At 39.9% G+C, this 12,735-nt stretch overlaps 1 protein-coding gene across 1 annotated transcript in view; it reads right to left on the bottom strand.

The window, feature by feature from the left end:
* Window positions 1-12,735, bottom strand: part of pcloa (piccolo presynaptic cytomatrix protein a) — a 52,634-nt gene that overhangs the window by 13,986 nt on the left and 25,913 nt on the right. The window contains exons 7-16 of the mRNA XM_073838666.1: window positions 10,207-12,259; window positions 8,755-8,823; window positions 7,621-7,706; window positions 7,414-7,489; window positions 5,808-5,933; window positions 3,364-3,472; window positions 2,072-2,133; window positions 1,773-1,966; window positions 1,627-1,677; window positions 433-563 (exon numbers count right to left, since the gene is read on the bottom strand). Of these exons, the coding sequence (XP_073694767.1) occupies window positions 433-563; window positions 1,627-1,677; window positions 1,773-1,966; window positions 2,072-2,133; window positions 3,364-3,472; window positions 5,808-5,933; window positions 7,414-7,489; window positions 7,621-7,706; window positions 8,755-8,823; window positions 10,207-12,259 (2,957 nt within the window). The remainder of the gene's footprint in view (window positions 1-432; window positions 564-1,626; window positions 1,678-1,772; window positions 1,967-2,071; window positions 2,134-3,363; window positions 3,473-5,807; window positions 5,934-7,413; window positions 7,490-7,620; window positions 7,707-8,754; window positions 8,824-10,206; window positions 12,260-12,735) is intronic.

Genomic DNA, 12,735 nt, shown 5'->3' with positions numbered 1-12,735 from the left:
TCACTCACTGCACATATAAATGCACGGACACACACACACACACACACACACACACACACACACACACACACACACACACACACACACACACACACACACACACACACACACACAATCATACACAGCTAAAAACTAGGTCTTACACAATATGCATAATCCTCTCCAGGTCTTTCCCACAGACCTGGTGCTAATTACTGCCGGATAAGTGATTTTCTGTTTCGTTAACTCATGGAAAGTAGCAGCTAGGAGTGAATAACAGCTCTGGGAGTCTTAATTTCCAGTGCCAAGGGTGAAACAGGTGGATTTATATTTTTTAAAGTCAAGAATCCAGCTATTAAATTATACTAACATCTTATTTTCACACTCTCTGGATAGCTATTTTGGCAGGGCGCTTAAAAAGGAAAGAAGTTGAGTTTTACTCAAGGTACTTACCCTCTACCCGGCAGCAAGTAAACTTTAACGAACGGATCCGAGTAGCCGTTATTGTCCCGGGGTGCCAGATTTCGTGCTTGAAGAACATGGACGATGAGATTTCCCAGCTGTTTGTCGTAATTTATTTGAAGCTGCAAAATCAAAGAAAGAAAGTAAGCAATGTTTTTCTACTTTTGCACTACTAAATAATGAATAAATATTAGGGATGTAACAATATCAAAACCTCACAATACGATAATATCTTAATATGTAGTTCAAGATACGATATTTATTGCGATATCAAAATACAGTTGCACTGTAAAATACTTCATAGGTATGTTATTTTTGCTTTACACTACAGTAGGGAAGTTTCTTTCCTAATTTCTACACTTGAAAGAGATATTTTGAATTTGGACTTGCAGTAACGTTACCATTTTACATCGTTAGCCTGTTAGCAATTCATACTGCACTTTTAAGCTTTTATTTTGACGGAAATTACAGTAGAGCTTTTATTTTGAAGGAAACTCCAGCTTCAGTGAAAAAAGTCTAATAAAAATGCTGTAATCATCTGCCGCAAAAATAAAGCATAACTGGTGGCCGTTGCAATCCCAAACGCGTGCTAAACTCACAGCACATAAATGAGTTCATTGCATTCAATGTGAACTAAGCCGTTCTGAGGCACGGAAAACACTGGATCACGAGCTGATCGCCTGAACGAAGTGGGCCCTTTGTTTTGAAAGGTGCAACAAAAACAGATTTGATGAAGGGATTAAGTCATGTTGTGTTTTTGGTTTTAGTTAATTTGACAGATACTCTGTCAAAGCATAATGGCCTAAAACACAACTTTAAAGACATTTATGTTAGAATAAGAAGTTTAAATATATTTTAAAAACTATACTTTTTGCCCAAAGACCTATCGTTTCATATTGTCATGTGACCACGATGATATCGAGACCTATCGCGATACCACAATATTGATAATACCGTTACATCCCTAATGATTATGGCATAAATACATTCTGTAGATTAATAAACAAGCTTCTGAGCTATTAATTCACTTTACACAATAGAGACTGCACTCTAGCTGAAGAAATATTTTTGAGCTGAGCATAACTAGATTATTTTATAACAACTATAGAAAGTTACACTTATGCAGGTTTGTAAGTCACTGAATAAGCTAGTCTTATTGCTGCGTTAATGAGAGCCGAAATCTACCTGGATCTCTCCTGACACTGGGTGGGACTGAGTTTTTGCGGCCTCAGATGTCTAAGAAACAAAACATCAGCAGTAAGAAAAGACACAGTTATGCATTTGACTCTTTGTACACAAAAAGGCATAAAATAATTGTGTACGCACGGTACCTTGCTGTGACGTTTCTTGCTGACAGAGGGTGAACCAGGCTGGCCAGGGCTGGGAACTGCACTGGAGCCAGCGGACGCTGAGGCTTTATCCAGTGCTGACGCAGAGGAGGACGGCACCTGCTGCTGGGACACTTTTTGCAGCTCGGCAGCCAGCTGCTTAGGGTCCACACCTGGTGATCGTGGAGGTCTGTCTCCTGTGTAATTATAAATGCAAGTCAGATGTTAGTGGTAAAGCACCACTGAGGTTAATTAGGTTAATTAACATTTGATTGTCTTCTCCACTGACTGGAGGTTCTCACCTTTGGTCTGGTCTTGAAGGTCTAGGTGGGAGCTTTCACATTCAGACAGCATATTTAGGTCACTGGCGATGACAGAAAGATAAATGATGGTCAAAAGACCAAAGATTCAGTTAAGCCAATGTTTCCAGCCCTATGTCATCCAAGATGTTCATGTCAGATTTTTCTCCATACACTCTTAAAAATAAAGGTGCTTAAAATGTTTTTCACAGTGACGCCACAGAAGAACCAGTTTTGGTTCCACAAGGAACCATTCAGTCAAAGGTTCTTTAAAGAGCCATCTCCTTCTTACCTTTTTATAATCTGAAGAACCTTCTTTTGCCACAAAGAACCTTTTGTGATGTTAAAGGTTCTTTATGAAACCATCTAGACATAAAGGTTCTTTTATGGCATTGTGAAGCACCTTTATTTGTAAGAGTGTATAGTGGACTTTAATGGGAGCCAACAGATTGAAGGTCCAAATTGCAGTTTCAAAGCAGCTTCAAAGGGTTCTGCATGATCCCAGCTGAGGAATAAGGGACTTATGTAGCGAAACGTCAGTAATTTTCTAAAAAAAAATACAAATTTATGTTTTCTAACCACAAATGCTGACCTTGTACTTGTTTGACTTTGTGCTTTACGTCTTAATGTTGGTAAGTGTTTAAAAAGCAAATGTAAATGTATATTTTTTTAAGAAAATGATTGATCGTTTGACTAGATAAGACCCTTATTCCTCAGATGGGATCGTGTAGAGCCCTCTGGAACTGGATTGAAACTGCAATTTGGACATTTAACCCATTGGCTCCCATTGAAGTCCATAATATAGAAAACGTTTTCCTCAAAAACCTTAATTTCTTTGCGACTGAAGAAAGAAAGACATGAACATCTTGGATGACATGGGAATTAGTAAATTATCATGAATTTTTATTGTGGAAATGAACTAATCCTTTAAAATACTTTTTGTACAAAATGTACTTTTTTGGCTCTCAAATGATTTTCCTTTTTGGTTGAAGTCACTTTTTCAGCCCCTTTAATTCTAACACTTTTTTTACATAAAAAATTGTAACCCAATTTTTCATGATTTATTCCTGCCCCACATTTCTTCTTATTAAATGTCATGTTTCATTAAGAAACACATCAAAATATTAAATAAAAATGGGTTAGGAACTGTGTTTCATTTTTGCTTCTAGGACAACGTGCACTTCCAAACAAGTACTAATAATTTCTTTAGTTGTACAACTTTCATAAACATATAGAAAGTAAATGAAAAAAGAACCTAAAGCACATTTAAATAATAATTCAAATCTGGCACTCACAGTCTGATACATATCTCCGCCTCTCCAACCTGGTGACCAACCAGACCCTGCACCTCCTCGTACGTCTTACCAGTCAAAGAAATGCTGTTCCATTCCAGAACTTGCATTCCTGTGCAAACACACACACACACACACACACACACACACACACACACACATAAAATCAGCCTCTGAATACATTGTAGTCTTCACTATCTGGAAGATCAAACAAGCTGTGAAAAGCACTGCAACACCACACATGATGTCTTTCAATTAAACGAACTGCGTTGTAGAAACCCTGTGAGAAAGCAGAGGTAAACACGTGCAGCAGAGTTCACTCCAAGTCACAGCAAACTAAAACCACTCTGTTGGTGCACTTACACAGATGAAAACGTGTCTTCAGGTAGGCCAGGTAGGCCCGCTTTGGACGTTTTGAAGCTCCAACTTTACGGTGGACACTTGGGGTCCCTGGAGGTGAATGTGTACTCATGTCATGTACTGTATATGCACACACTCCCAGATTTTATAGTTTAATGTGAGAGACTAAACAGCCGGCTCACATTACTCCACTGCTTAACACCAGCCTGTTCTACTGAGCTTGAGAATATACATGAGTCACATGGCTAATGTAACCATGCCGACTGCATACATAATCACACTTACAGCAAGTAGAAACATTTGACATTTTACCCTTAAGAAACTGCTGCTGGGACAATATGTGGGAGAGAGACAATACAATGCGAGAAGAAACGAGACAAGAAGAAAGAAGAGGATACTAGAGACTAAATAAGATGAGATGGACATTTTACCCTTAAGAAGCTTCAACTGCTGCTAGGACAATATGTGACCCTGGACCACAAAACCAGTCATTAGGATCAATTTTTTTGAAATTTGAGATTTATACATCACTTGAAAACTGAATAAATAAGCTCTGGTGTATGGTTTGTTAGGATAGGACAATATTTGGCTGAGAAACAACTATTTGAAAATCTAAGGGTGCAAAAAATCTAAATATTGAGAAAATCGCCTTTAAAGTTGTCCAAATTAAGTTCGTTGTACTGCATATTACTAATCAAATTAAGTTTTGATATATTTATGGTGGGAAATTTACCAAATATCTTCATGGAACATTATCTTTGCTTGATATCCTAATGATTTTTAGCATAAACCGAAAATGGTTTTGTGTTCCAGGGTCACATATGTGGGACAGAGACATTATGATACATGAAGAGACGAGACAAGGCGAGAGAAGAGGATAGTAGAAGAGACTAAATAAGATGAGATGAGATAAGAAGAAAGAGAGACGGAACAAGGTAGGTGAGACAAGTGTACAGAAGAGAAAAGAGTAAAGAAAAGAAGATATGAGGACTAAGAGACAAGATGAGAAAAGACGAGAGAGTATACATGAGAACAGAAGAGAAAAGAACAGAACAGAAAATGAGGAGTAGAGGGAGAACACAGCTAAGGAATCAGATGTCTAAATACAAAGTGATATTTGATAGAGAGCACGAGAGGAGGAGGAGGAAGACAGATGTGAAGTGTCAGTCCCAGTCAAAGCTCAGAATGTTCTCTCACAAAGCCCAGCTGTTGTATATAGTCTCATAAATAAGCCTGTGCACAGACAGTTCCACTCCCTCTGGCTTCACTTTCTCCCTCGCCACCTATCCCGGCCCCTCGTAAATTATGACCGGGAGAAAGCAGCACAAAAGCCGGAGCCCAAGCAGACCTAATTTACAACACTCTGAGCTCACCCCTGGAGAAAGAGAAAGCATTAACGTCTCCGTCACAACAGAGATCAATAGAGCTTGTAAAATTCAGCTCCATCAAAATGGCTGAAATAGTCAATCAAGACAGTCTAAATCAGTCATGAAATTCAGATTTCACTCTGGGTTTTATTCCAAAAGTCTGTTAAGATTCTTCTAAGTCGATGAGAAACTCTTGCTGACAGCCATCAATGGGCAAATCTGTCACAATGAGGTCAATTCTGATTTTGTAAAGTGCATATTTACATAACGACGGCATTGTGAAAAAACACAGCGTTAAAGCAGTAAAACCTCAAACTCTGTTCTGCGGAACTCTCCAGAGACATTTCAGTCAAAGTTTTGATATAAATTTAACACTCGACTCTCATTTGATCTGCGCAACACCTACGCTGCTGAGGAAACACAGTCGTGAACCTGAAACTTCAACTTCATTTTCTGCTTCTCTATCTTTATCTCTCACATCAAGAGTGAGTCACTCCTGGAGCCTGGAGGTGAAGAATCACGCGGATAAGCATCATTTGTTTTTCCTGTCTCCTACTCTAAAATATCTCGTCACACTGTGCCCCTTAACGTCAACAGATGTGCTTCTCTCCCCGCTCTGAGAGACACTGAACATCGATACACCTCTACAGTTTAACCAAAACAGTGAACCCACTCATTGGCAGGTTTAAAAGACTAACCACCCTTCCTTGAGGTGCCTACCTTCTACAATCTTTCCCGTCTGTTCTGCAGCTCCTCCAGGTAATACTTTGGCAACATATGCACCAATGTCTCCGTTGCTGCCCGGGACCTCTTTGCCTCCAACCACACGGATTCCCAGTCCATTTCCTGTGAGAAAATAATAATGTGTACACATTATTGTGCAACTCATTTACTGGGTGTTTTGAAGAAAGATCCACGTTCACAGCGTTAAAAATATCACATTTTTATACATCACATTACATCCAAATGTCACGTGTCTTTACGGCATCTTCACACATGGGATGTGTGTGAACACAGGCAGATTCCGGAAAATTACTGGTATATTGAATGAACCAAAAGGAAACCATCCCAGGACAAATCACTGTACACATTTTCCGTGTATTTTCCAGTATAGCTGTGTGAAAGAGGCTTTTGCAAGATGCAAACAGAAATTACAACAAAAAACAGCGAGCACTTGTAATCGTTTTCGTACACAGTTATTATCACAGCTCAATATGTTTCACTTTCTGGACATAACAAGCTTGCTTGGTAGCTCAGCTGGCATGGAATTGAACTAAGGCGGAATCCTTGTGTATGAATCTCGTGAAAAACCTGACTCACGATGAAAAAGCTAAAAAAATGAACACTTAGTGTTTTAGTGCCACTCAGTGGACATCTCACATTGAATATGTCACAAAATGTACATGGCGGAACGTATTTCGCGTCTTGAAAAGTTCCCACAGGTATGTTTTCGTCATGAGATCAGGTTGGCTATTTGCCACAAGGGGTGTATCTTCTTAAAATAGTCCATATGACATCAGAGATTCAACTGTAATTTTATGAAGCTATGAGAATACTTCATTCAACAATTTCTTCGACTTCGACGTGCATTCACGAATGTGCTCAAGCTTTTTTGTAGTAAAGATATTTCTATACAAAAACTGTTCTATGACTTGTGTGACTTCCTGTCATTCAGAATCATAGTACACAGACCCTTCCATTACCATAATTACAGTGCAACAAATCCACCAGTCAGCACAGGACATTTACTATAGCTATATTCATTGTCTTTTTTTAAAGCACTTGTTTGTTCATCAGTTTCTAATTACGATGATAATCCAATTTGTGCATTACACGCCATTTTGAGCTTTGATGACTGATGAAACTGGAGGGATGCCAATCTGCCACATCGCTGTGCAATGTCTGCCCCATTCTAGTGCTTAAAGAAACATTGACACAGTATATTGAGGAAAATCAACCACACCTACAGTACGTGACATACCAAAGCATGAGGAGGGGCTAGACTCTGGCGCGGTTTTGTGTCTGTTGACATTTTGTGTGCAATGATGTGGCAAAATGGAGTGCCACAAGAGGACGCTAAAGGGAAATTGGAGAAGAGCTAATGTGTTTAGTAGTAAGCATAAAATAAAACTGTGCCAATGCAATCTCAGCATGGCGAAACTAATGTTTGCATAGACATAAGCCTTGGGCATCTCTCCATGATGGCCTGGTAAGCGAACAGATCCTCTTTTATCAGGGGCAGCTGTCCTAAACGTCTGTCTACATTGTTGGAACATGTCAGGAAGCCAAGCAACACAGCACTGAGTATTTGACAGGTTGCACTTACCTGATACACTACGATCTTTGGGATCCCTCTGTAGTTTTATTCTGGTGTGAGGAAAAGGGTAGTGTGCTGACTTTCCCTAAAGGGACATCAAATCAGAATGAGACATTTTCTTAACACCCTAACATGCAATAATGTTTTTCTTGCAGTGTATATTTACTGTTTCTTGCTAGTTGGGCTGAAATGCTAATGCAAAACCATATATATCACCTGTCTTCTATCCCCTTGTCCGTTCTCTGTGCGCCCATCTCGAGGTTTATCAAACCAGTCAGTTTCCTCCCGTCGCAGGTGGTACGCTTCAGAAAAACAGATGGAAATTAAAACGTTAAGTCTTGCTTGCCGGTCTGTTAAAACAAACCCCTAAAGACCCTCTGGTAACATCAGGTGCTAGAGACAGCTAAGGTACATATGCAGTCTCAAATTCAAACAATATAGAGCCATCTGGGACAGAAAAGGAAATGGTTATATAAAGTAGAGCAGTTATTTTTGCATGCAAACCTAAAACTAAAACAAACCCTGAGGATACAAGTCGTCAGATTGTGTTTCTTTTTTCTATATATAATTCTCCATTAGAATTCTTTAGAAGGAGATTTAGAGCAAGGCTTTTTTGCTACTGTACCTTCCCCTAAAAAGTTCTTAAGTTTTCATAAACGAGACAAGGGTTAATGACAGACAGAGGTAGGAAAGATTTTGGCACACTACCTTGCAATAGTGTTGGGATGTGTCTACAATGTGGAAAAGGGGAGTTTTATAGAGTTTTAACATTTTAGAGGCAATTTTAGATTCCAAGATGTTTTCATAGGCAAGTGAATAATTGACCTCAGGTCATCAACATTTAACAGAAGACAGTTTTAGTGTTTACAGACCTGACATTCAGATGTAAAATGATATGATAGATGTAGATCCTGTTACATGCTGAAACACTCACTACCATGGAGCACTATTATTGTGTATAGCCTAATGATCGTGGCCAATTTTATCAGGAAGTCATTACTTTCAATAGATTTGATATGCAAAACTATTACTAGTATTATATGAATGATGTTTTGTTAACCAAATTGGTAAAACTGCAGCAGCTTACGCTGAGAAAATGAATGTTATTTTTAGAGAGAAAGGAGTGTGAAATTCCAATTTAATCACAGATGCAAAAGCTGTATTCACTAACGCGCCATTACATTAGTGTGCAAATTTGTCATACTTCCTGCAACATGTTGTTATGGAGATGAATTTGCAGTCGATTTGGTTGCCTAACAGCTCATGGGTGATTGGCAGGCGGGTGGTCATGGTAGCAGGGGTGTGGGGGAGACGGGAGACGTGCAGGAGTCTAAGGTGGTTATACTCTACCGTTTGTGACATTCTCATGTGAGTTTCCTGGATCGTCTCTGCTCAAACCCACCAGGGATTCACTTAGTGCTGCAACCAAGGTAAATGCATTTACTTCCAGATGGTACATATGATGAACAACACATCATATGCTGTTAAATGTATGGGGTCAGTCAATTTACAGATAAATGAAAGAAAGAACATGTTAAAATTGGTGAGTATTTTGGGTTTGAGCTTCACGTTCTGTGGTTGTGTGATTCTTTAACCCTATATTGTGTAACAATTACAATATTCATGATGTTTTTGTATTGTACAGTGTTAAGTTCATGTAATTTCATGCATTTCACAGATAATGAGGGGAAGAGGCATGCAATGCAATGCAACTACTGTTTTGATCTCATCAATCTCATCAATCAAACTATACTTTAAATGGTTTTGTTAAAGGTAGAAATTAAAAGACAAACATTAACAGGTGAGAAAAAGCATAGCCCTTTCTATTTGAAGGCATTTATTAGTTCCTAAGAGAAAAAGAAAGCAGATGAACATGCAAGAAAGTGAAAGAGTTTATTCAAAACCAGACAGGAAGAGACACAAACATTCTATTTATTACAGGAACATAAAACATGCAAACAAAAACTGGCATGGTAATATTTACTCTGGTACATGCTAGCAACATGCATGAAGAGTATCATCTATCACTGAGAGATAGAAGTTTGTTTGGGCTACAACATTTTGTATATACTGTATTGTCTGTATGAAAGGAAACTAAATGCCTGACCTTATAGAGAACAACATATCTCTGTAATACAATTTGTTGCGGCTGAGGGATTACATATAGTTCAACATATCTATAAAGCAATATGAAAGAATTAAATAAAGGGATGATCTGTGTAGTTATACTATGACTTTTTTTGCTAGAAGGCACTTTTAGGATAGCTAAATAACTATAAGATAACTAAACAGATGACTAATTAAGACCATGTGCAGCTCTGTTTTTTTTACAAACAGCTTAACTAAAAATGTTAAGGGTTGTTAGGCTATTCTTATGCTAATGACAAGAGAGATTTATAATATCCCGTCCGCATTTCCATCAACCTTTTCTCATTCATCCCATTCAGAGAGCAGATGTACATATTTACTTAAAATACAAAGACTGAAAGCATGCACTATAGGAGGTCACACAAAAACAAAAAGTCAGTTTAAGAAGAAATCACATGCAAAATGCAAACTCCAACAGTAACTATACCATAGAAATGTTACTACAAAAAGACAACAGGGATAGTGTGATTCTTTCATTATTTAAGCATAGGAGAAGAAAGCTCAAACAAGACAGAAAAGCAGTTATCAGCAGAGAACTGATGCCTTCATATAGACAGGAACGAGTACGTACAAGATGAAACATAGATAAATAAAAATCTGGAACTGTGTATGAAAAGTCACTCCAAGAGGACAGTCTGTGGACAAACAAATTACCTTCACTATCAGACATGGTGCCCTGCAGATCATCCATTAGCACATAGCCACGCCCTCTTGAAGGATCTTCTCTGAGATGTTGTTGTTGAGGGTCTTGGAGGGACAGACATGACCCAAACTGATCACGGGAGTCGGCAGATATGGGTGGGAGCGGACCCGCCGATGCCCGTGCCATACCCATTGGCTGACCCACTGGACTCAGTGGGCTCTCTTCCTCTGAGTTCTGTGCCACAATAGGGATACGTCCACGCCCACCTTGTACAATGGGCAGGCTTGTAGGTTTTGACCTGCCTGATGGAGTCTGGAAAGCTGAGGTGTCTGAGGAGGGGTCACCTTCTGCTTTAAGCCTCAGAGAAGAACTTGAGGTATCCCTTTTAATGGACAGGTCAAGGCCATACACAGAGGAGGGTCTAGAAGAAGGCCGTGACCTACTTCCACTGGGGTAAGCAGAGTCTTCTCCCAATGAGGACCTCATGCCTGGGCTCAGATTTAGGCTTTGGCCCAGATTGAGTGAACCTGCCAAATTGGCCCCAAGAGTGGAGCCCAGGTATTTCTGCTGTTCTGCAATATTCTTGCGTAGCCCAAAGGTGATTTCATCTTGCAGAAGTCTGCTTGATCTGGGAGAGGCACTACTGGACCCCAAGTAGCTGCTATAGTCTGTTTCTAGACTCCTGCTATCCTGGATGGAGGAGTACTTGCCTATGTTGCTGGTGTTTTTGTGTTTCTGGTAGAGCATAGATGTTGGAAGTTGCTTGGCAGCCTGTTTCTCTAAGGTCAGTCTACTGATGCTGTACTTTTCAGTTTTAGGGTAGGCCCTGTAGCCACCACTAGTCACTCCAGTGCTGGAGGTGTAGTGATGTGAGAGTCCAGCAAGCTGCTCTAAGCTTTCAGTGCCCCCTGTGCTTCTCCGGAACTCCTGTTTCAGTTGTTGTTTTAAAAGCTTTAGCTCAAATGGTTCTTCCATTGGGTCATCCTCATCTTGAGCCTTACCATAGGAGTGAAGTCTGGAGGAGCTTCCCAGGTAGTCTGTACCAACATCTGCAGCAGTGCGTCTCAGAAGACGTTCTGCTTTGGCTAGTTCCCTCTCAGCAATTCCATAGCTGGAAGATGAAAGGCTACCAGTGCTTTTTGCAAGTTCTGCTGCATCTTCCAAAAGCATATAGCTCCTTGGTGTTTGATGTTGCTCTAAATCTGCGTAGAAGGAGTCAGCAGATACATTTGACATAGGACTGACTGCCATGCTGCCAGCACGATCTTCTAGGCTATGCAAGTCAAGATGGTTACCATACTTTCCTCCTAAGTAAGATGAGGTGTCATAGTTGGTGGCAATTTTGGTAGAATCTAATTCAGAGAGGAGAGCAGCTTGTTGTCTGGCTTTCTGCTGGAGCAAGAGCATTTGGTGGTAGCTCTGTTGCTGTGAGGCAGTCAGAGAAGGAACAGAAGAGTAGATGGACTGGGATTGGTATGGCGATTGAGGCTGGTACAGAGACTGCTGGTACTGTGTGTACTGGTACTGGGAATATTTTCCATACTGGTCGTGTTTGGTCTGTGGAGGAACAAATTCATCAAGTTCTGACTGTGGTGCAGTACGTGGTCTCTCAAGCCCATGTCCACCGACCTCCTCTCCAACTCTTGTTTCACGAATGTTACTCACCTCACTGTCAGACATGTAGTCACGGTCCTCTGCAACACTCTGCAGATACGCCCTTTCCCTCTTTTCCCTTTCTTTGAGCAATGCATCCTTTCTTCGGTTAATGCCCATCTCTAGGTATCGCAGCTTGGCATCAATCTCCTTTTCCTCCTCATCCAGTTCAGCTTGCTTTTTACGCAGTTTGGACGACTCTCTCTCAACCAGGTCTAGTTCACGGTCAATGTCCTGCAGGATTTTTGCCCGTGCCATGTTAGTGCTCCGGCAGAGGCGGCGACGAGCTGAGCCAGTGCTGTAGGCTGTCTGACCAGCATTAACAGCTTCTTCCTCTGAAGGTGGGTTAGGAAGAGTTCTTTTAACTTTCTTTTGGGTTCCAGATGGAGTTCCACTTGGAGATCCCTTTCCCTTTGGATGACAAATAAAAAGAGAATTATGAGTGTTAAATGACAAAGCTTTATTGTTCATAAAAAGAATGACCATAGTGGATTAAAGGCTTTAAATTTAAGAACTTTAAAAACAAGCAAGCACTTGAGTTTTCTATTTGATTGAGAACAAAGGAGAATGGTAAAAAGAAAACTCTCTAGAGGATTTTATTAACTCATGTCAGACATGCCTTGAGGATACTCTATATCTGGTGTTCTGCTGTATTGCCTTTAAAGGGACAATCACTGTAAATATTAAAACCAACATCTAGCATGTCAATGACTACCAGGCCTAGGGCAACATTTGAAAAACAAAAGAGAAATAGAGCAATAATACAATTAAAGCACAAGATTTTGCACAAAACAATTAGATAAATCTGCCTCAAGGCTTTACAATTTTGAAATCATACATAAACAAACAATTATGTAAAAAGAAAGTTAATATGATGCTGAGATTAA

This window comes from Garra rufa, chromosome 4, assembly GCF_049309525.1.
Source record: "Garra rufa chromosome 4, GarRuf1.0, whole genome shotgun sequence".
Lineage (NCBI taxonomy): Eukaryota > Metazoa > Chordata > Actinopteri > Cypriniformes > Cyprinidae > Garra > Garra rufa.
The sequence above is the reverse complement of the archived record's forward strand: the minus strand, read 5'-3'. Positions and strand labels throughout refer to the sequence as shown.